The following is a 24,164-nucleotide window of genomic DNA, read 5'->3' on the forward strand; positions in this document are numbered from 1 at the left end:
AAGTATGCATCACATTCACATAAAACTTACATTTACATAATCGGCATACTCCAAATACAAAAATACATCAAAATCATACAACTTAGTCCAGTGGGTCAAAAGTTAGATTGAAGTCCTTTGTGACCAAAGGAAGCATGGCTTTCTGGCCCAAACCAGTTTCAACAGAGTCTTCTGTCCTGGAGATAATTGGGAAGTAATCCAATTTTACTCCAAGGGCAGAGGCAAAACTCCATTAGCCACATGGTAGCAAAAGACAATAAAAGACATAAAAATATATAACTGTGCAGCTATTGCATAAAACAGGTACATTCAACATATCCACAGATAGCTTGGATCTGAGCGCACATTATTACTGAATGGTGCTCAGATCACATACATACAGTTCAATTGCCATGGAGCCAAATTCTTTCACATAGTCTTTCGTTATCCGAATGGGCTCCATGGCATAGCTATCTGGGGTATCACTGTTCAAATAGGGCAAGTACCAAATGACCCGGCTTTCATGTCTTTGCAGGGGAAAATCAAGCGTTTCAACATGGGGCCATAGTCTAAAGGGAGCAGGCGGGCAACCAGGCTTCTCCAATGCAATGTGGCGATATTGGTCTCGTCACATCTCTCCCCTTTTCCAAACAGCCTAACAGGGTATCTGACTTCCTTCCAGTCAGTGCCCTTGTTAGTCCAGCATCCCACCCACAAAGCAGAAACCCACCCACAAGAAATGGTTACTACACCTGAGCAAGGGAGAAACTTGTCCATATCCCTCACCACGGCTGTGTGGGGGACTGGTAGACTGCCTTGGTGGGTTGCTGAGTGGGCAGAGACCAGTGGTACTTTGCCCTGGTGCCAGCGCTACCACGGAAGAAGCCTGGTTGGAGCCTGGTTGTTGGAGGGGGAGACCGACTGTTTCCTCTTTGGATACCCAGCTCTGCTGCTGGAAGGGGAGACCGACTGTCTCCCCTTTAGATACACCGCTCTGCTGCTGGAGGGGGAGACTGACTGTCTCCCCTTTGGCTAAACATCCCTGTTGCTGGGGGACAGGACCGACTGTCCCTACCCCCTGTCCCTTAATTGCAGGGACCATGGTCCCATCTGCACTGTTGTGGGGCCTACTGTCTCCCCCTGGTACGTAAAGCTGCCGCTGGGGAGAGGGGGTAACAAGCTCCTCTCCCATACATACTTCTAGCCGCTGGGAAGGGTGACCGACCGTCTCCGCTCCCAATAGAGTGTCCTGCTGCTGGGGAAAGGAGACTGGGCTCTCTATTCCCTGCTGGACACTCTGCCGCTGGGGTGGGAGGACAAAGCTCTCCTCTCCCAATAAAACACTCTGCTGCTGGGGGACAGGACCGACTGTCTCTGCCCCCTGTAACTCAGCCTGCCGCCGGGGAATAGAGACTGGGCTCCCAATTCCCAATAAATCACATTGACGCTGGGGAGAGGGGGTAGCAATCTCCTCTCCCATACATACTTCCAGCCTCTTTGGAGGGAGACCGACTGTCTCCGCTCCCAATACAGTGTCCTGTTGCTGGGGAAAGGAGATTGGGCTCTCTATTCCCTGTAGGACACTCTGCCGCTGGGGGACAGGACCGACTGTCTCTGCCCCCTGTAACTCAGCCTGCCGCTGGGGAATGGAGACTGGGCTCCCAATTCCCTGCAGGACCGGTGGAGAGACCTCGGTCCCATCTCCACCGGCCCCCTGGGGTTCTTCCCAGTAAACCTCCACAATATCTTCCCAGCTGAAGGGGTCTGGCTCTGGGTCTGTCACTCTGCTCTCCTGCTGAGCCTTCTCACTGGAGTGGAACAGCTGCTAGTAGCCCTGTTCTAGCTCCATCTCTCGGGTCACCAGGTGGACCAGGTCCTGCTCAATCTCATGAGTGTCGTCCCAGTCATACCTGCTCTCCCTCCATTCAAAGAGATCACGGAACCGGGCTTGTGTAGGGCTCCCAAACTCCAGCTCTGAAAAAGTCTCCCATAACAAGCCAGGACCATCAAACTCCTCTCCCTCTGGCTTGTCATGCTCAGCTGTCCTGGGTAGGTACTGTGCCCCATACCACCAGAGCGCCTGGTAGTCATCTTCCAGCCACAGCTCCTGCCATACTAGGTGTTCCAATTTCTTTACCCATTCCTCCCGGGGCTGCTCTACTAGGAAGGGCATCCGCAGGGCTACTCGCTTCTGCAACCGCTGGTCTTGCGTGGGGAGTCTCTCGTCCCGCAGATACTCCACAATACCCAATGCCTGGTACCAGATGCCTTTGCGGACTGCATCTCTGTCATCCATGACACCCTCATCGTACTCCACTGCTGTTTCCATTGTGTTGCTCTTAGGCTACTTTCACACTTGCGTTCAGAGAGGATCCGTCTGGTGTCTGCACAGACTGATCCTCTCCTATAATGCAGACGTTTGGATCCGTTCAGAACGGATCCGTCTGCATTATAGTTAAGAAAAAATGTGTGAAAGTACAAACCGGATTCCGAAAAAGTTTGGACACTATACAAATCATGAATAAAAACTGAATCTAATGATGTGGAGGTGCCAACTTCTAATATTTTATTCAGAATAGAACATAAATCACAGAACAAAAGTTTAAACTGAGAAAATGTACCATTTTAAGGGAAAAATATGTTGAATCCGAATTTCATGGTGTCAACAAATCCCAAAAAAGTTGGGACAAGGCCATTTTCACCACTGTGTGGCATCTCCCCTTCTTCTTACAACACTCAACAGACGTCTGGGGACCGAGGAGACCAGTTTCTCAAGTTTAGAAATAGGAATGCTCTCCCATTCTTGTCTAATACAGGCCTCTAACTGTTCAACCGTCTTGGGCCTTCTTTGTTGCACCTTCCTCTTTATGATGCGCCAAATGTTCTCTATAGGTGAAAGATCTGGACTGCAGACTGGCCATTTCAGTACCCGGATCCTTCTCCTACGCAGCCATGATGTTGTGATTGATGCAGAATGTGGTCTGGCATTATCTTGTTGAAAAATGCAGGGTCTTCCCTGAAAGAGATGACGTCTGGATGGGAGCATATGTTGTTCTAGAACCTGAATATATTTTTCTGCATTGATGGTGCCTTTCCAGACATCCAAGCTGCCCATGCCACACGCACAGATGCAACCCCATACCATCAGAGATGCAGGCTTCTGAACTGAGCGTTGATAACAACTTGGGTTGTCCTTGTCCTCTTTGGTCCGGATGACATGGCGTCCCAGATTTCCAAAAAGAACTTTGAATCGTGACTCGTCTGACCACAGAACAGTCTTCCATTTTGCCACACTCCATTTAAAATGATCCCTGGCCCAGTGAAAACGCCTAAACTTGTGGATCTTGCTTAGAAATGGCTTCTTCTTTGCACTGTAGAGTTTCAGCTGGCAACGGCGGATGGCACGGTGGATTGTGTTCACTGACAATGGTTTCTGGAAGTATTCCTGAGCCCATTCTGTGATTTCCTTTACAGTAGCATTCCTGTTTGTGGTGCAGTGTCGTTTAAGGGCCCGGAGATCACGGGCATCCAGTATGGTTTTACGGCCTTGACCCTTACGCACAGAGATTGTTCCAGATTCTCAGAATCTTCGGATGATGTTATGCACAGTTGATGATGATAGAGGCAAAGTCTTTGCAATTTTTCGCTGGGTAACACCTTTCTGATATTGCTCCACTATCTTTCTGCGCAACATTGTGGGAATTGGTGATCCTCTACCCATCTTGGCTTCTGAGAGACACTGCCACTCTGAGAAGCTCTTTTTATACCCAATCATGTTGCCAATTGACCTAATTAGTGTTAATTGGTCTTCCAGATCTTCATTATGCTCAAATTTACTTTTTCCAGCCTCTTATTGCTACTTGTCCCAACTTTTTTGGGATTTGTTGACACCGTGAAATTTTGAATCAACGTATTTTTCCTTTAAAATGATACATTTACTTGGATTAAACGTTTGATCTGTCATTTACGTTCTATTACAAATAAAATATTGACATTTGCCATCTCCACATCATTGCATTAAGTTTTTATTCACAATTTGTTTAGTGTCCCAACTTTTTTGGAATCCGGTTTGTAGTTCAGACGGATCCGTCCAGACTTTACATTGAAAGTCAATGGGGACGGATCCGTTTGAAAATTGAGCCATATTGTGTCATCTTCAAACGGATCCATCCCCATTGACTTACATTGTAAGTCTGGACGGATCTGTTTGCCTCCGCACGGCCAGGCGGACACCCGAACGCTGCAAGCAGCGTTCGGTGTCCGCTTGCTGAGCGGAGCGGAGGCTGAACGCTGCCAGACTGATGCATTCTGAGCGGATCCGCATCCACTCAGAATGCATTGGGGCAGTACGGATGCGTTTGGGGCCGCTTGTGAGCCCCTTCAAACGGAGCTCACAAGCGGAGCCCCGAACGCTAGTGTGAAAGTAGCCTTAGGGTCGCTGTACTGGAACATGCATTGCCCCCAACTTGTAAATCCACAAAATGGTGTCTCCTGTAGCTGTCCCTCTGGCTGTGGGAATGATCCCACCGCTTGCCACCAATTGTAACAGCAGCCCGGGCATAAAAGGGGGTAAAAAACGTTTAAGAGATATTCCCTTTCCAGATACAAAGCTAGCTACTAAAGACACCAATCTCCCGAACTAGAAACCATATGAATGCTGCATACAGCTGAATAGGAAAAACCATATGAAAGGTTTACACTACTAGCAATCGAACTGGAACAGCATACAATAAATCCCCCCCAAGAACGAGACAAGGCGTCGTGTTGAGGGTCAAGCAGTGGTCAGCCAGAGCTGTGGGTTTATTGTTCTTATATACACATTCTTACACATTAGTACCACCCACAGGGTTTTGCAAAACAACCAGTAACAACGTACAATACACTCAGACACGCCCACACAAAATCCTCCCCTCTGCCTGTGATACAATTACCTTACACAATGTGTTAATGCAATTATCACAGGCAGGAAAATACACAGTTTTACACAATATTCATAACTTTAAAAGTATGCATCACATTCACATAAAACTTAGATTTACAGAATCGGCATCCTCCAAATACAAACATACGTCAAAATCATACAACTTAGTCCAGTGGGTCAAAAGTTTAATCAAAGTCCTTTGTGACCAAAGGAAGCATGGCTTTCTGGCCCAAACCAGTGTCCACAGAGTCTTCTGTCCTGGAGATAATTGGGAAGTAATCCAATTTATCTCTAAGGGCAGAGGCAAAAATCCATTAGCCACATGGTAGCAAAAGACAATAAAAGACATAAAAAAATATAACTGTGCAGCTATTGCATAAAACAGGTACATTCAACATATCCACAGATAGCTTGGATCTGAGCGCACATTATTACTGAATGGTGCTCAGATCACATACATACAGTTCAATTGCCATGGAGCCAAATTCTTTCACATAGTCTTTCGTTATCCGAATGGGCTCCATGGCATAGCTATCTGGGGTATCATTGTTCAAATAGGGCAAGTACCAAATGACCCGACTTTCATGTCTTTGCAGGGGGAAATCAAGCGTTTCAACATGGGGCCATAGTCTAAAGGGAGCAGTCGAGCAACCAGGCTTCTCCAATGCAATGTGGTGAGATTGGTCTCGTCACACTAATCTATTAGGGAATGTGAGAACAGGTTGTAATTTATAGTACACAAGAAGACAATGATTGTTCCATCACCTGGAGCAAAACAGTAACAATGCAGTTATATGACAAGAATCTGCATTACAAATCATGTCCAGTTTATGTCTGAGATAACCAAGATTATTGTCTATAAAATGATGGTAGTCTCACGTTCAATGCTGTAGTGGATGGTAAGATATGGAGCCTGAAAGTCAAAAATTCTAAATATTGTTATCCTTTTGCTTGTCAGTGTATTTAAATAGTTTTATGTCTAACATACTGGAGCATGTTTTTTTTTGTCATAGGATGGCACATTCTTGGTGAGAAATTGTTCCCAATCAACGACGTCCCAACCATATGTTCTCATGGTGTTATATAAAAATAAAGTCTATAATGTACGGATTCGTTTTCACCAGAAAAATCAAGTATACCTTTTGGGATCAGGAGGGCATGAGGTATAGTATTGAATGGAATATTGTATCCAGTTTTACTGTATTTAAAGTGGTTATCCAAAGATCTAAATTTACATGAGTACTTGTTTTTGCAGGACGAGTTGTAATGTTTTATTAGCACCTTTTTGTTGGGTTTCATTTTTTTTGTGTTCATTGTGCGGTATAAATAACATTTTAACTTTATTTTGTGGGTCAGTACGATTATGGCAATAAGTTTATAAACTCTTTTATACTTTTCATTCAATTGGTTGGGAGGTAGGATATATAAAAAACTGAAATTCTGCCTTTAAAAGCTTTCACCCTGTGGGCTCAGGCTGTTACAAATTTCTGAACTTGCACCAATTTGTCTCTTTATTACCACCAATACATGAACAACGTGACGTTTGGGTGTCCATAAATGGTGTGGGCCACCCACAGTATATGCTGATTGTCAGACTGCACTTGTACATGTATGGGCCGCCTTTATCAAGTGTACCATACCTCCAGATGAACACTAGTGGAAAATTAAAAAAGAACACATGGGAAACTTAATATGAGAGCTGAGATTGACAAAGTATAAACTGCTAGCAGTGCTTGGACAATGATCACACAACAAAGATGATGCACCCCTTATTTTACATTATGTAGCAGGGTATTTGTTGAGGCAGGGTCACATTTAATAATGGGTAGCATCTCCCCTTGCTGCGATACAGTCTACCACTCTGGCATGATAACATCATACAGATGCCGGATATTCTCTTGTAGTATGTCATTCCAAGCTTTTTTAACATGGACCCTGTAGTTTAGCCACTGTGGTTCTCTGTTATGCATCCAGTCCCGGATGTTCTTGAAGGAGGAGAAATCTGGCTGTCATGCTGGCCAGGGGAGATACTGGATACCCTGAAAAGCACATCATTATCTTGTTGGAACCCCACGTTTCCTAGCTGAGGCAATAAAGGCAGTGGGAATGGTCCCATGCTGTTGTGGACATACTGATGGCTGGTCAAAATTCTCTTCACAACGGGTTGTGAGATAGGCCATAGTAATGTAGTTAATAATACCCCACACCATGTCACCTGTTGTTGGTCCTGTGTGTCTCTACACTATGCATAATGGCAGTGGGCAATCTCAAGCTCTCTATTACAGACAACGGTGCCAACTTAACCGGTTTGAATACATTTTTTCCGCAGCGGTTTTCTTCTGGCCCATTCTCGTCATATTTGCCGAGTTGCGACTGGATCGCCGCCAATCCCGATTATCGTCGGATGTAGTCTAACGGAGTGAACATGTCCTATCTTTTTGCGGAACGGCCGGATCGCGGACCTATTCAAGTGAATGGGTCCGCGATCCGCTGTGGCTGCCCCACGGACTGTGCTCTTGTATTGCGGCCCGCAATAGGGCAACGGGCCGCACACGCCAGTGTGAAAGAGGCCTGATGCAAACTGATCATAACAGATGCTCAAAAAAAGATGGATCAGTTATTTTTAGTACAAACTGATACTAGCTGAGCATAATTGATGCTTAAAGATCCATAAGCGTCTTAATAATGGAGGACTATTATTGTAGGGGGCCTAGGTGGAAAAATGTTATGCACAGTGAGTAGAGTTGAGCGAACACCTGGATGTTCGGGTTCGAGAAGTTTGGCCGAACTTCCCGGAAATGTTCGGGTACGGGATCCGAACTCGACCCGAACTTCGTCCCGAACCCGAACCCCATTGAAGTCAATGAAGACCCGAACTTTTCGGCACTAAAAAGGCTGTAAAACAGCCCAGGAAAGGGCTAGAGGGCTGCAAAAGGCAGCAAAATGTAGTTAAATCCCCTGCAAACAAATGTGGATAGGGAAATGAATAAAAATAAAAATAAAAATAAAATAAATAAAAATTAACCAATATCAATTGGAGAGAGGTCCCATAGCAGAGAATCAGGCTTCATGTCAGCAGAGAATCAGTCTTCATGTCATAGCAGAGAATCAGGCTTCACGTCACCCAAAACTGGAACAGTCCATTGTCATATATTTAGACCCAGACAGAGGAGAGAGGTCCCATAACAGAGATTCAGGCTTCATGTCAGCAGAGAATCAGTCTTCATGTCATAGCAGAGAATCAGGCTTCACGTCACCCACCACTGGAACAGTCCATTGTCAGATATTTATGCCCAGGCACCCAGGCAGAGGAGAGAGGTCCCATAGCAGAGACTCTGGCTTCATGTCAGCAGAGAATCAGTCTTCATGTCATAGCAGAGAATCAGGCTTCATGTCATAGCAGAGAATCAGGCTTCACGTCACCCACCACTGGAACAGTCCATTGTCAGATATTTAGGCCCAGGCACCCAGGCAGAGGAGAGAGGTCCCATAGCAGAGAATCTGGCTTCATGTCAGCAGAGAATCAGTCTTCATGTCATAGCAGAGAATCAGGCTTCACATCACCCACCACTGGAACAGTCCATTGTCAGATATTTAGGCCAGGCAGAGGAGAGAGGTCCCATAGCAGAGATTCAGGCTTCATGTCAGCAGAGAATCAGTCTTCATGTCATAGCAGAGAATCATGCTTCACGTCACCCAACATTGGAACAGTCCATTGTCATATAATTTAGGCCCCGGCACCCAGACAGAGGAGAGAGGTCCCATAACATAGAATCTGGCTTCATGTCAGCAGAGAATCAGTCTTCATGTCATAGCAGAGAATCAGGCTTCATGTCACCCACCACTGGAACAGGCCACTGTCAGATATTTTTAGGCCCCGGCACCCAGACAGAGGAGAGAGGTCCCATAACAGAGATTCAGGCTTCAAGTCAGCAGAGAATCAGTCTTCATGTCATAGCAGAGAATCAGGCTTCACGTCACCCACCACTGGAACAGTCCATTGTCACATATTTAGGCCCAGGCACCCAGGCAGAGGAGAGAGGTCCCATAGCAGAGAATCTGGCTTCATGTCAGCAGAGAATCAGTCTTCATGTCAGAGCAGAGAATCAGGCTTCATGTCACCCACCACTGGAACAGGCCACTGTCAGATATTTTTAGGCCCCGGCACCCAGACAGAGGAGAGGTTCATTCAACTTTGGGTTGCCCCGCAATATAATGGTAAAATAAAAATATTAATAGGATTGAATGAGGAAGTGCCCTGGAGTACAATAATATATGGTTAAGGGGAGGTAGTTATTGTCTAATCTGCACAAGGGATGGACAGGTCCTGTGGGATCCATGCCTGGTTCATTTTTATGAACGTCAGCTTGTCCACATTGGCTGTAGACAGGCAGCTGCGTTTGTCTGTAATGACGCCCCCTGCCGTGCTGAATACACGTTCAGACAAAACGCTGGCCGCCGGGCAGGCCAGCACCTCCAAGGCATAAAAGGCTAGCTCTGGCCACGTGGACAATTTGAAGACCCAGAAGTTGAATGGGGCTGAACCATCAGTCAGTACGTGGAGGGGTGTGCACAGGTACTGTTCCACCATGTTAGTGAAATGTTGCCCCCTGCTAACACGTTCCGTATCAGGTGGTGGTGCAGTTAGCTGTGGCGTGGTGACAAAGCTTTTTCACATCTCTGCCATGCTAACCCTGCCCTCAGAGGAGCTGGCCGTGACACAGCTGCGTTGGCGACCTCTTGCTCCTCCTCTGCCTTCGCCTTGGGGTTCCACTTGTTCCCCTGTGACATTTGGGAATGCTCTCAGTAGTGCGTCTACCAACGTGCGCTTGTACTCGCGCATCTTCCTATCACGCTCCAGTGCAGGAAGTAAGGTAGGCACATTGTCTTTGTACCGTGGATCCAGCAGGGGGGCAACCCAGTAGTCAGCACACGTTAAAATGTGGGCAACTCTGCTGTCGTTGCGCAGGCACTGCAGCATGTAGTTGCTCAAGTGTGCCAGGCTGCCCAGAGGTAAGGACAAGCTGTCCTCTGTGGGAGACGTATCGTCATCGTCCTGCGTTTCTCCCCAGCCACGCACCAGTGATGGGCCCGAGCTGCGTTGGGTGCCACCCTGCTGTGAACATGCTTCATCCTCATCCTCCTCCACCTCCTCCTCATCCTCGTCCTCCTCGTCCTCCAGTAGTGGGCCCTGTCTGGCCACATTTGTACCTGGCCTCTGCTGTTGCAAAAAACCTCCCTCTGAGTCACTTCGAAGAGACTGGCCTGAAAGTGCTAAAAATGACCCCTTTTCCTCCTCCTCCTCCTGGGCCACCTCCTCTTCCATCATCGCCCTAAGTGTTTTCTCAAGGAGACATAGAAGTGGTATTGTAACGCTGATAACGGCGTCATCGCCACTGGCCATGTTGGTGGAGTACTCGAAACAGCGCAACAGGGCACACAGGTCTCGCATTGAGGCCCAGTCATTGGTGGTGAAGTGGAGCTGTTCCGCAGTGCGACTGACCCGTGCGTGCTGCAGCTGAAACTCCACTATGGCCTGCTGCTGCTCGCACAGTCTGTCCAGCATGTGCAAGGTGGAGTTCCACCTGGTGGGCACGTCGCATATGAGGCGGTGAGCGGGAAGGCCGAAGTTACGCTGTAGCGCAGACAGGCGAGCAGCGGCAGGATGTGAACGCCGGAAGCGCGAACAGACGGCCCGCACTTTATGCAGCAGCTCTGACATGTCGGGGTAGTTGCGAATGAACTTCTGCACCACCAAATTCAGCACATGCGCCAGGCAAGGGATGTGCGTCAAATCGGCTAGTCCCAGAGCTGCAACGAGATTTCGCCCATTATCGCACACCACCAGGATGGGCTTGGTGGTGCATCCCATGTTTGCTGGGCGGCAGGTGCCAACGTTCCTCCAAAAGCGGAGGAATAGGCCGAGGCTGCGGTAGCAGCAGAAAAAGCAGAGGCGGCAGCAGCAGAAGAGGTAGCAGGGGGAGCCTGAGTGACTTCCTTGTTTTTAAGGTGTTTACTCCACTGCAGTTCATGCTTTGCATGCAGGTGCCTGGTCATGCAGGTTGTGCTAAGGTTCAGAACGTTAATGCCTCGCTTCAGGCTCTGATGGCACAGCGTGCAAACCACTCAGGTCTTGTCGTCAGCACATTGTTTGAAGAAGTGCCATGCCAGGGAACTCCTTGAAGCTGCCTTTGGGGTGCTCGGTCCCAGATGGCGGCGGTCAGTAGCAGGCGGAGTCTCTTGGCGGCGGGTGTTCTGCTTTTGCCCACTTCTCCCTCTTTGTCTTTTGCTACGCTGTTGGCTCGGTCTCACCACTGCCTCTTCCTCCGAACTGTGAAAGTCAGTGGCAGGACCTTCATTCCATGTGGGGTCTATGACCTCATCGTCCCCTGCATCGTCTTCCACCCAGTCTTGATCCCTGACCTCCTGTTCAGTCTGCACACTGCAGAAAGACACCAGCAGTTGGCACCTGTGTTTCGTCATCATCAGAGACGTGCTGAGGTGGTATTCCCATGTCCTCATCATCAGGAAACATAAGTGGTTGTGCGTTAGTGCATTCTATCTCTTCCACCCCTGGGGAAGGGCTAGGTGGATGCCCTTGGGAAACCCTGCCAGCAGAGTCTTCAAACAGCATAAGAGACTGCTGCATAACTTGAGGCTCAGACAGTTTCCCTGATATGCATGGGGGTGATGTGACAGACTGATGGGCTTGGTTTTCATGCGCCATCTGTGCGCTTTCTGCAGAAGACTGGGTGGGAGATAATGTGAACGTGCTGGATGCACTGTCGGCCACCCAATTGACTAATGCCTGTACCTGCTCAGGCCTTACCATCCTTAGAACGGCATTGGGCCCCACCAAATATCCCTGTAAATTCTGGCGGCTACTGGGACCTGAGGTAGTTGGTACACTAGGACGTGTGGCTGTGGCAGAACGGCCACGTCCTCTCCCAGCACCAGAGGGTCCACTAACACCACCACGACCATGTCCGCGTCCGCGTCCCTTACTAGATGTTTTCCTCATTGTTACCGTTCACCACAATAAGAAAAATATTATTCGGGCCAATGTATTAAATTCAAATTCAGGCCTTTTTTTACAGACACCTAACACTATCTGGCTATCTATTTAGGTACCGTATTACACTAATACAGGCACACCAGTAATGACAGATTTAGCTGAATATAAATTTGAGGCCTATTATTTAGGCGCTGGGTGACAGGTATACGTTTACGGACAGAATTAGACTTGGATCTGCACAGTAGCGTGTGTGTGAAGTTCTTGAGAATTACCCTATCAGCACCTTGAATCTAATATACCCTTTTAGGGATAGATTTAAAGTAGGCCTGATACAGCAGAAACCACTAATTTAGAGAATTGCAAAATTGGGAATTGTATTTCAACCCAGAACAAAAACTGTGCTTTGACGGACACTAAATAACTTGACCAGCTAAAGCAGTAATGACAGATTTGGATGAATATAAATGTGAGGCCTATTTTTTAGGCGCTGGGTGACAGGTATACACTGCGTGCAGAATTATTAGGCAAATGAGTATTTTGACCACATCATCCTCTTTATGCATGTTGTCTTACTCCAAGCTGTATAGGCTCGAAAGCCTACTACCAATTAAGCATATTAGGTGATGTGCATCTCTGTAATGAGAAGGGGTGTGGTCTAATGACATCAACACCCTATATTAGGTGTGCATAATTATTAGGCAACTTCCTTTCCTTTGGCAAAATGGGTCAAAAAAAGGACTTGACAGGCTCAGAAAAGTCAAAAATAGTGAGATATCTTGCAGAGGGATGCAGCACTCTTAAAATTGCAAAGCTTCTGAAGCGTGATCATCGAACAATCAAGCGTTTCATTCAAAATAGTCAACAGGGTCGCAAGAAGCGTGTGGAAAAACCAAGGCGCAAAATAACTGCCCATGAACTGAGAAAAGTCAAGCGTGCAGCTGCCAAGATGCCACTTGCCACCAGTTTGGCCATATTTCAGAGCTGCAACATCACTGGAGTGCCCAAAAGCACAAGGTGTGCAATACTCAGAGACATGGCCAAGGTAAGAAAGGCTGAAAGACGACCACCACTGAACAAGACACACAAGCTGAAACGTCAAGACTGGGCCAAGAAATATCTCAAGACTGATTTTTCTAAGGTTTTATGGACTGATGAAATGAGAGTGAGTCTTGATGGGCCAGATGGATGGGCCCGTGGCTGGATTGGTAAAGGGCAGAGAGCTCCAGTCCGACTCAGACGCCAGCAAGGTGGAGGTGGAGTACTGGTTTGGGCTGGTATCATCAAAGATGAGCTTGTGGGGCCTTTTCGGGTTGAGGATGGAGTCAAGCTCAACTCCCAGTCCTACTGCCAGTTTCTGGAAGACACCTTCTTCAAGCAGTGGTACAGGAAGAAGTCTGCATCCTTCAAGAAAAACATGATTTTCATGCAGGACAATGCTCCATCACACGCGTCCAAGTACTCCACAGCGTGGCTGGCAAGAAAGGGTATAAAAGAAGAAAATCTAATGACATGGCCTCCTTGTTCACCTGATCTGAACCCCATTGAGAACCTGTGGTCCATCATCAAATGTGAGATTTACAAGGAGGGAAAACAGTACACCTCTCTGAACAGTGTCTGGGAGGCTGTGGTTGCTGCTGCACGCAATGTTGATGGTGAACAGATCAAAACACTGACAGAATCCATGGATGGCAGGCTTTTGAGTGTCCTTGCAAAGAAAGGTGGCTATATTGGTCACTGATTTGTTTTTGTTTTGTTTTTGAATGTCAGAAATGTATATTTGTGAATGTTGAGATGTTATATTGGTTTCACTGGTAAAAATAAATAATTGAAATGGGTATATATTTGTTTTTTGTTAAGTTGCCTAATAATTATGCACAGTAATAGTCACCTGCACACACAGATATCCCCCTAAAATAGCTAAAACTAAAAACAAACTAAAAACTACTTCCAAAAATATTCAGCTTTGATATTAATGAGTTTTTTGGGTTCATTGAGAACATGGTTGTTGTTCAATAATAAAATTAATCCTCAAAAATACAACTTGCCTAATAATTCTGCACTCCCTGTACGTTTAATCACAGAATTAGACTTGGATCTGCACTGTAGCGTGTGTGTGAAGTTATTGAGAACTACCCTATCAGCACCTTGAATCTAATATACCCTTTTAGGGATAGATTTAAAGTAGGCCTGATACAGCAGAAACCACAAATTTAGAGACTTGCAAAATTGGGAATTGTATTTCAACTAAGAACAAAAACTGTGCTTTGACGGACACTAAATAACTTCACCAGCTAAAGCAGTAATGACAGATTTGGATGAATATAAATGTGAGGCCTATTTTTTAGGCGCTGGGTGACAGGTATACGTTTAATCACAGAATTAGACTTGGATCTGCACTGTAGCGTGTGTGTGAAGTTATTGAAAACTACCCTATCAGCACCTTGAATCTAATATACCCTTTTAGGGATAGATTTAAAGTAGGCCTGATACAGCAGAAACCACTAATTTAGAGAATTGCAAAATTGGGAATTGTATTTCAACCCAGAACAAAAACTGTGCTTTGACGGACACTAAATAACTTGACCAGCTAAAGCAGTAATGACAGCTCAGCTTGACCCTGATGTAGGATATAGCCAAAAAATAACCACACTATTGATGGTTAAATGCACTTGGGTGACAGGCTCAGCTTGCCCCTGATGTAGTATATGGCCAAAAAATAACCACACTATTGATGGTTAAATGCACTTGATGACAGCTTGACCCTGATGTAGGATATAGCCAAAAAGTAACCACACTATTGATGGTTAAATGCATTTGGGTGACAGGCTCAGCTTGCCCCTGATGTAGTATATGGCCAAAAAATAAATACACTATTGATGGTTAAATGCACTTGATGACAGCTTGACCCTGATGTAGGATATAGCAAAAAAGTAACCACACTATTGATGGTTAAATGCATTTGGGTGACAGGCTCAGCTTGCCCCTGATGTAGTATATGGCCAAAAAATAACCACATTATTGATGGTTAAATGCACTTGATGACAGCTTGACCCTGATGTAGGATATAGCAAAAAATAACCACACTATTGATGGTTAAATGTACTTGGTGGCAGCTTGTGCTGGCGCACCACAAGCCACAAAATGGCCGCCGATCACCCTAGAAAAAAGTGACTGAAAAATGCTCTGGGCAGCCTAAAAACAGTGAGCAATTGAATAGCAGCAGTTCAATGATCCACAGCTGTAGATCGATCACTGAATGAAGTCTTTTGGCGGAGTTAATCACTGCCTAATCTCGCCCTAACGTCACAGCTGCAACCTCTCCCTACACTTGTATCAGCAGAGTGACGTGCAGCGCTACGTGACCCAAGCTTATATAGAGGCTGGTTCACATGCTGCACTGGCCAATCACAGCCATGCCAATAGTAGGCATGGCTGTGATGGCCTCTTGGGGCAAGTAGTATGATGCTTATTGATTGGCTGCTTTGCAGCCTTTCAAAAAGCGCCAAGAAAGCGCCGAACACCGAACCCGAACCCGGACTTTTACGAAAATGTTCGGGTTCGGGTCCGTGTCACGGACACCCCAAAATTCGGTACGAACCCAAACTATACAGTTCGGGTTCGCTCATCCCTAACAGTGAGTAGTACTAGTAAAATTCCCATATTCCTGCCCTGCTGTGCAGCAGCCTGCAGACTCCACTTTGGCCACCACAGTAATAATCCCCATTTCTCCCACAGACTGTCACTACCTATTAGGGCTCCCGTTTACATGCCCTGGAGGCAATTGGCAAATTAGACCCCCTTCCCCCTGGAAAATTCCCCCTCTGGGCAACAAGCCCGGGTCTTAACTGAAGAAAAATACAACAGTGTGCACTGCACTAGCAGTGCTGCCAGAGTCACTGCACTCCCTACTAACTGCAACACTGGCAGTGTGACACTGTTTACTTTAAAATTGTGCCTCAGTCGCTGGCTCGCTTGCTTAACTCAGGGGCAGGCTGTAACAGGAGTGACAAGCTGAACACTTAGCTGCGGCATGCGGCAGCCATCTCCTTATTGCTTTGCACTGCAGTGTTCTTCCCGCCAGGAAGGTGTGCGGCGCCGACAAACAGGGGCGGATTAAGTGCATGATAGGCTCGGGGCTGTCTAACCAACTTGCCCCCCCCCCCCCCCTCCATTTTAGTTTAGTTTTTTTTTTTTGTATGAAGAGGCTGCGGTGCTTCATGATCGCCACAGTCTCTTCTTAGGCCATACCCAAATTGGGTCCTAAATAGAGTTGAGCGAACACCTGGATGTTCGGGTTCGAGAAGTTCGGCCGAACTTCCCGGAAATGTTCGGGTTCGGGATCCGAACCCGACCCGAACTTCGTCCCGAACCCGAACCCCATTGAAGTCAATGGGGACCCGAACTTTTCTGCACTAAAAAGGCTGTAAAACAGCCCAGGAAAGAGCTAGAGGGCTGAAAAAGGCAGCAACATGTAGGTAAATCCCCTGCAAACAAATGTGGATAGAGAAATGAATTAAAATTAAAATAAAATATATAAAAATAAACCAATATCAATTGGAGAGAGGTCCCATAGCAGAGAATCTGGCTTCACATCAGCAGAGAATCAGTCTTCATGCCATAGCAGAGAATCTGGCTTCACGTCACCCACCACTGTAACAGTCCATTGTCATATATTTAGGCCCCGGCACCCAGGCAGAGGAGAGAGGTCCCGTAACAGAGAATCTGGCTTCATGTCAGCAGAGAATCAGTCTGCATGTCATAGCAGAGAATAAGGCTTTACGTCACCCAACACTGGAACAGTCCATTGTCAGATATTTAGGCCCAGGCACCCAGGCAGAGGAGAGAGGTCCCGTAACAGAGAATCTGGCTTTATGTCAGCAGAGAATCAGTCTGCATGTCATAGCAGAGAATCAGGCTTCACGTCACCCACCACTGGAACAGGCCACTGTCACATATTTAGGCCCAGGCACCCAGGCAGAGGAGAGAGGTCCCATAACAGAGATTCAGGCTTCATGTCAGCAGAGAATCAGTCTTCCTGTCATAGCAGAGAATCAGGCTTCACGTCACCCACCACTGGAACAGGCCACTGTCACATATTTAGGCCCAGGCACCCAGACAGATGAGAGAGGTCCCGTAACAGAGAATCTGGCTTCATGTCAGCACAGAATCAGTCTTCATGTCATAACAGAGAATCAGGCTTCACGTCACCCACCACTGGAACAGGCCACTGTCACATATTTAGGCCCAGGCACCCAGGCAGAGGAGAGAGGTCCCATAACAGAGATTCAGGCTTCATGTCAGCAGAGAATCAGTCTTCATGTCATAGCAGAGAATCAGGCTTCACGTCACCCACCACTGGAACATTCCACTGTCACATATTTAGGCCCAGGCACCAAGGCAGAGGAGAGAGGTCCCATAACAGAGATTTAGGCTTCATGTCAGCAGAGAATCAGTCTTCATGTCATAGCAGAGAATCAGGCTTCACGTCACCCACCACTGGAACAGGCCACTGTCACATATTTAGGCCCAGGCACCCAGACAGAGGAGAGAGGTCCCGTAACAGAGAATCTGGCTTCATGTCAGCACAGAATCAGTCTTCATGTCATAGCAGAGAATCAGGCTTCACGTCACCCACCACTGGAACAGGCCACTGTCACACATTTAGGCCCTGGCACCCAGACAGAGGAGAGAGGTCCTGTAACAGAGAATCTGGCTTCATGTCAGCACAGAATCAGTCTTCATGTCATAGCAGAGAATCAGGCTTCACGTCACCCACCACTGGAACAGGCAACTGTCACATATTTAGGCCCAGGCACCCAGGCAGAGGAGAGAGGTCCCATAACAGAGATTCAGGCTTCATGTCAGCAGAGAATCAGTCTTCATGTCATAGCAGAAAATCAGGCTTCACGTCACCCACCACTGGAACAGGCCACTGTCAGATATTTTTAGGCCCCGGCACCCAGACAGAGGAGAGAGGTCCCATAACAGAGATTCAGGCTTCATGTCAGCAGAGAATCAGTCTTCATGTCATAGCAGAAAATCAGGCTTCACGTCACCCACCACTGGAACAGGCCACTGTCACATATTTAGGCCCCGGCACCCAGACAGAGGAGAGAGGTCCCGTAACAGAGAATCTGGCTTCATGTCAGCAGAGAATCAGTCTTCATGTCATAGCAGAAAATCAGGCTTCACGTCACCCACCACTGGAACAGGCCACTGTCAGATATTTTTAGGCCCCGGCACCCAGACAGAGGAGAGAGGTCCCATAACAGAGATTCAGGCTTCATGTCAGCAGAGAATCAGTCTTCATGTCATAGCAGAGAATCAGGCTTCATGTCACCCACCACTGGAACAGGCCAGTGTCACATATTTAGGCCCAGGCACCCAGGCAGAGGAGAGAGGTCGCGTAACAGAGAATCTGGCTTCATGTCAGCACAGAATCAGTCTTCATGTCATAGCAGAGAATCAGGCTTCATGTAACCCACCACTGGAACAGGCCACTGTCACACATTTAGGCCCCGGCACCCAGACAGAGGAGAGGTTCATTCAACTTTGGGTTGCCCCGCAATATAATGGTAAAATGAAAATAAAAATAGGATTGAATGAGGAAGTGCCCTGGAGTACAATAATATATTGTTAAGGGGAGGTAGTTAATGTCTAATCTGCACAAGGGATGGACAGGTCCTGTGGGATCTATGCCTGGTTCATTTTTATGAACGTCAGCTTGTCCACATTGGCTGTAGACAGGCGGCTGCGTTTGTCTGTAATGACGCCCCCTGCCGTGCTGAATACACGTTCAGACAAAACGCTGGCCGCCGGGCAGGCCAGCACCTCCAAGGCATAAAAGGCTAGCTCTGGCCACGTGGACAATTTGGAGACCCAGAAGTTGAATGGGGCCGAACCATCAGTCAGTACGTGGAGGGGTGTGCACAGGTACTGTTCCACCATGTTAGTGAAATGTTGCCTCCTGCTAACACGTTCCGTATCAGGTGGTGGTGCAGTTAGCTGTGGCGTGGTGACAAAACTTTTCCACATCTCTGCCATGCTAACCCTGCCCTCAGAGGAGCTGGCCGTGACACAGCTGCGTTGGCGACCTCTTGCTCCTCCTCTGCCTTCGCCTTGGGCTTCCACTGGTTCCCCTGTGACATTTGGGAATGCTCTTAGTAGCGCGTCTACCAACGTGCGCTTGTACTCGCGCATCTTCCTATCACGCTCCAGTGTAGGAAGTAAGGTGGGCACATTGTCTTTGTACCGGGGATCCAGCAGGGTGGCAACCCAGTAGTCCGCACACGTTAAAATGTGGGCAACTCTGCTGTTGTTGCGCAGGCACTGCAGCATGTAGTCGCTCATGTGTGCCAGGCTGCCCGGAGGTAAGGACAAGCTGTCCTCTGTGGGAGGTGTATCGTCATCGTCCTGTGTTTTCCCCCAGCCACGCACCAGTGATGGGCCCGAGCTGCTTTGGGTGCCACCCCGCTGTGAACATGCTTCATCCTCATCGTCCTCCACCTCCTCCTCATCCTCATCCTCCTCGTCCTCCAGTAGTGGGCCCTGTCTGGCCACATTTGTACCTGGCCTCTGGTGTTGCAAAAAACCTCCCTCTGAGTCACTTCGAAGAGACTGGCCTGAAAGTGCTAAAAATGACCCCTCTTTCTCCTCTTCCTTCTGGGCCACCTCCTCTTCCATCATCGCCCTAAGTGTTTTCTCAAGGAGACATAGAAGTGGTATTGTAACGCTGATAACGGCATCATCGCCACTGGCCATGTTGGTGGAGTACTCGAAACAGCGCAACAGGGCACACAGGTCTCGCATGGAGGCCCAGTCATTGGTGGTGAAGTGGTGCTGTTCCGCAGTGCGACTGACCCGTGCGTGCTGCAGCTGAAACTCCACTATGGCCTGCTGCTGCTCGCACAGTCTGTCCAGCATGTGCAAGGTGGAGTTCCACCTGGTGGGCACATCGCATATGAGGCGGTGAGCGGGAAGGCCGAAGTTACCCTGTAGCGCAGACAGGCGTGCAGCAGCAGGGTGTAAACGCCGGAAGCGCGAACAGACGGCCCACACTTTATGCAGCAGCTCTGACATGTCGGGGTAGTTGCGAATGAACTTCTGCACCACCAAATTCAGCACATGCGCCAGGCAAGGGATGTGCATCAAACCGGCTAGTCCCAGAGCTGCAACGAGATTTCGCCCATTATCGCACACCACCAGGCCGGGCTTGAGACTCACCGGCAGCAACCACTCGTCGGTCTGTTGTTCTATACCCCGCCACAACTCCTGTGCGGTGTGGGGCCTGTCCCCCAAACATATGAGTTTCAGAACGGCCTGCTGACGTTTACCCCGGGCTGTGCTGAAGTTGGTGGTGAAGGTGTGTGGCTGACTGGATGAGCAGGTGGAAGAAGAGGAGGAGGAAGCTGAGTAGGAGGAGGAGGAGACAGGAGGCAAAGAATGTTGCCCTGCGATCCTTGGCGGCGGAAGGACGTGCGCCAAACAGCTCTCCGCCTGGGGCCCAGCCGCCACTACATTTACCCAGTGTGCAGTTAGGGAGATATAGCGTCCCTGGCCGTGCTTACTGGTCCACGTATCTGTGGTTAGGTGGACCTTGCCACAGATGGCGTTGCGCAGTGCACACTTGATTTTATCGGACACTTGGTTGTGCAGGGAAGGCACGGCTCTCTTGGAGAAGTAGTGCCAGCTGGGAACAACATACTGTGGGACAGCAAGCGACATGAGCTGTTTGAAGCTGTCTGTGTCCACCAGCCTAAATGACAGCATTTCATAGGCCAGTAGTTTAGAAATGCTGGCATTCAGGGCCAGGGATCGAGGGTGGCTAGGTGGGAATTTACGCTTTTTCTCAAATGTTTGTGAGATGGAGAGCTGAACGCTGCCGTGTGACATGGTTGAGATGCTTGGTGACGCAGGTGGTGGTGTTGGTGGTACATCCCATGTTTGCTGGGCGGCAGGTGCCAACGTTCCTCCAGAGGCGGAGGAAGAGGCCGAGGCTGCAGCAGCAGAAGAGGCCGGGGCGGCAGCAGCAGAAGAGGTAGCAGGGGGAGCCTGAGTGACTTCCTTGTTTTTAAGGTGTTTACTCCACTGCAGTTCATGCTTTGCATGCAGGTGCCTGGTCATGCAGGTTGTGCTAAGGTTCAGAACGTTAATGCCTCGCTTCAGGCTCTGATGGCACAGCGTGCAAACCACTCTGGTCTTGTCGTCAGCACATTGTTTGAAGAAGTGCCATGCCAGGGAACTCCTTGAAGCGGCCTTTGGGGTGCTCGGTCCCAGATGGTGGCGGTCAGTAGCAGGCAGAGTCTCTTGGCGGCGGGTGTTCTGATTTTGCCCACTGCTCCCTCTTTTGCTACGCTGTTGGCTCGGTCTCACCACTGCCTCTTCCTCCGAACTCTGAAAGTCAGTGGCACGACCTTCATTCCATGTGGGGTCTAGGACCTCATCGTCCCCTGCATCGTCTTCCACCCAGTCTTGATCCCTGACCTCCTGTTCAGTCTGCACACTGCAGAAAGACGCAGCAGTTGGCACCTGTGTTTTGTCATCATCAGAGACGTGCTGAGGTGGTATTCCCATGTCATCATCATCAGGAAACATAAGTGGTTGTGCATTAGTGCATTCTATCTCTTCCACCCCTGGGGAAGGGCTAGGTGGATGCCCTTGGGAAACCCTGGCAGCAGAGTCTTCAAACAGCATAAGAGACTGCTGCATAACTTGAGGCTCAGACAGTTTCCCTGATATGCATGGGGGTGATGTGACAGACTGATGGGCTTGGTTTTCATGCGCCATCTGTGCGCTTTCTGCAGAAGACTGGGTGGGAGATAATGTGAACGTGCTGGATGCACTGTCGGCCACCCAATTGACTAATGCCTGTACCTGCTCAGGCCTTACCATCCTTAGAACGGCATTGGGCCCCACCAAATATCCCTGTAAATTCTGGCGGCTACTGGGACCTGAGGTAGTTGGTACACTAGGACGTGTGGCTGTGGCAGAACGGCCACGTCCTCTCCCAGCACCAGAGGGTCCACTAACACCACCATGACCATGTCCACGTCCGCGTCCCTTATTAGATGTTTTCCTCATTGTTCCCGTTCACCACAATTTTGAAAATGGCAAATTTGGGAATACTTTTTCAACCCAGAACAAAAACTGTGCATTTACGGTCACTACAAATAATTTGACCAGCTAAAACAGTACTGATTTGGAGGAATATAAATGTCAGGGCTATTTTTTAGGCGCTGTGTGACAGGTATACCTTTAATCACAGAATTAGACTTGTATCTGCACTGTAGCGTGTGTGTTAAGTTTTTCAGAATGACACTATCAGCACCTTGAATCTAATATACCCTTTTTGGGATAGATTTAAAGTAGGCCTGATATAGCAGAAACTACCAATTTAGAAAATGGCTAATTTGGGAATACTTTTTCAACCCAGAACAAAAACTGTGCTTTTACGGTCACTACAAATAACTTGACCAGCTAAAACAGTACTGATTTGGAGGAATATAAATGTCAGGGCTATTTTTTAGGCGCTGTGTGACAGGTATACCTTTAATCACAGAATTAGACTTGTATCTGCACTGTAGCGTGTGTGTTAAGTTTTTCAGAATGACACTATCAGCACCTTGAATCTAATATACCCTTTTTGGGATAGATTTAAAGTAGGCCTGATATAGCAGAAACTACCAATTTAGAAAATGGCAAATTTGGGAATACTTTTTCAACCCAGAACAAAAACTGTGCTTTTACGGTCACTACAAATAACTTGACCAGCTAAAACAGTACTCATTTGGAGGAATATAAATGTCAGGGCTATTTTTTAGGCGCTGGGTGACAGGCTCAACTTGCCCCTGATGTAGTATATGGCCAAAAAATAACCACACTATTGATGGTTAAATGCACTTGGGTGACACAGGCCGGGCCTGCACCTGATGTAGTATATGGCCAAAAAATAACCACACTGTTGATGGTTAAATGCACTTGGGTGACACAGGCTCAGCCTTCACCTGATGTAGTATATGGCCAAAAAATAACCACACTGTTGATGGTTAAATGCACTTGGGTGACACAGGCTCAGCCTGCACCTGATGTATTATATGGCCAAAAAATAACCACACTGTTGATGGTTAAATGCACTTGGGTGACACAGGCTCAGCCTGCAGCTGATGTAGGATATAGCAAAAAATAACCACACTATTGATGGTTAAATGCATTTGGTGTTAGCTTGTGCTGACGCACCACAAGCCACAAAATGGCCGCCGATCACCCCAGAAAAAAGTGATATAAAAACGCTCTGGGCAGCCTAAAAAAAGTGAGCAATTCAATATCAGCACTTCAATGATCCACAGCTGGAGATCGATCACTGAATTAAGTCTTTTGGAGGAGTTAATCTGCCTAATCTCGCCCTAACGTCGCAGCAGCAACCTCTCCCTATGCTTGAATCAGCAGAGTGACATGCAGCGCTACGTGACCCAAGCTTATATAGAGGCTGGGTCACATGCTGCACTGGCCAATCACAACCATGCCAATAGTAGGCAAGGCTGTGATGGCCTCTTGGGGCAAGTAGTATGACGCTTGTTGATTGGCTGCTTTGCAGCCTTTCAAAAAGCGCCAAGAAAGCGCCGAACACCGAACCCGAACCCGGACTTTTACGAAAATGTTCGGGTTCGGGTCCGTGTCACGGACACCCCAAAATTCGGTACGAACCCGAACTATACAGTTCGGGTTCGCTCATCCCTAGTCCTAAACTGAAAAATTTGGTCGCCAAATTTAAAATACATATAATTATAATAAAAAAGACATGGAGGAGAATACAGCACCACATACCTCTTACATCCAGTGACATCTCCTGTCATGTAGACCTTCTCTTTCCTCTTCTCCTCCTTTTGACCCAGACCACCATGGCAAATTCTTTCAGCCGCATCTCGTCTCTACAGTTTGTAACACAGACACGTTAGATTTCTCAATTTTTCCATCAACCTCCTCATCCTGGTGTCCCCATAGTGTCATCCTGCTGCCACTCCTAATACTGTACCCGTTTTTGCTCTGCAATGTCCAAGGTACTATACTGCTTAAAAAATAGTGACCCTAATAGACATAATTGGAATCATTTATCAAACTGGTGTAAAGTAGAAGTGGATTTCCAAAAGAGCTGTCAAGCATGAAAGGTGGAATCTGATTGGCTGCTATGGGCAACTAAGCCAGTTCTACTTTACACCAATTTGATAAATTACCCCAAATGTTCCTATAGTG

The 24,164-nt window shown here is 47.8% G+C and overlaps 1 protein-coding gene across 2 annotated transcripts in view; it reads left to right on the forward strand.

Annotated features, from left to right (window-relative positions):
• The window catches only part of LCP2 (lymphocyte cytosolic protein 2), a 583,862-nt gene that overhangs the window by 538,496 nt on the left and 21,202 nt on the right, over positions 1-24,164 (forward strand). For both annotated transcript variants that reach the window (XM_040442789.1, XM_040442797.1), the window contains one exon: positions 5,914-6,063. In XM_040442789.1, coding sequence (XP_040298723.1) covers positions 5,914-6,063 — 150 coding nt within the window. The remainder of the gene's footprint in view (positions 1-5,913; positions 6,064-24,164) is intronic.

Source organism: Bufo bufo, chromosome 1 (assembly GCF_905171765.1).
Source record: "Bufo bufo chromosome 1, aBufBuf1.1, whole genome shotgun sequence".
NCBI classification, from domain to species: Eukaryota; Metazoa; Chordata; class Amphibia; order Anura; family Bufonidae; genus Bufo; species Bufo bufo.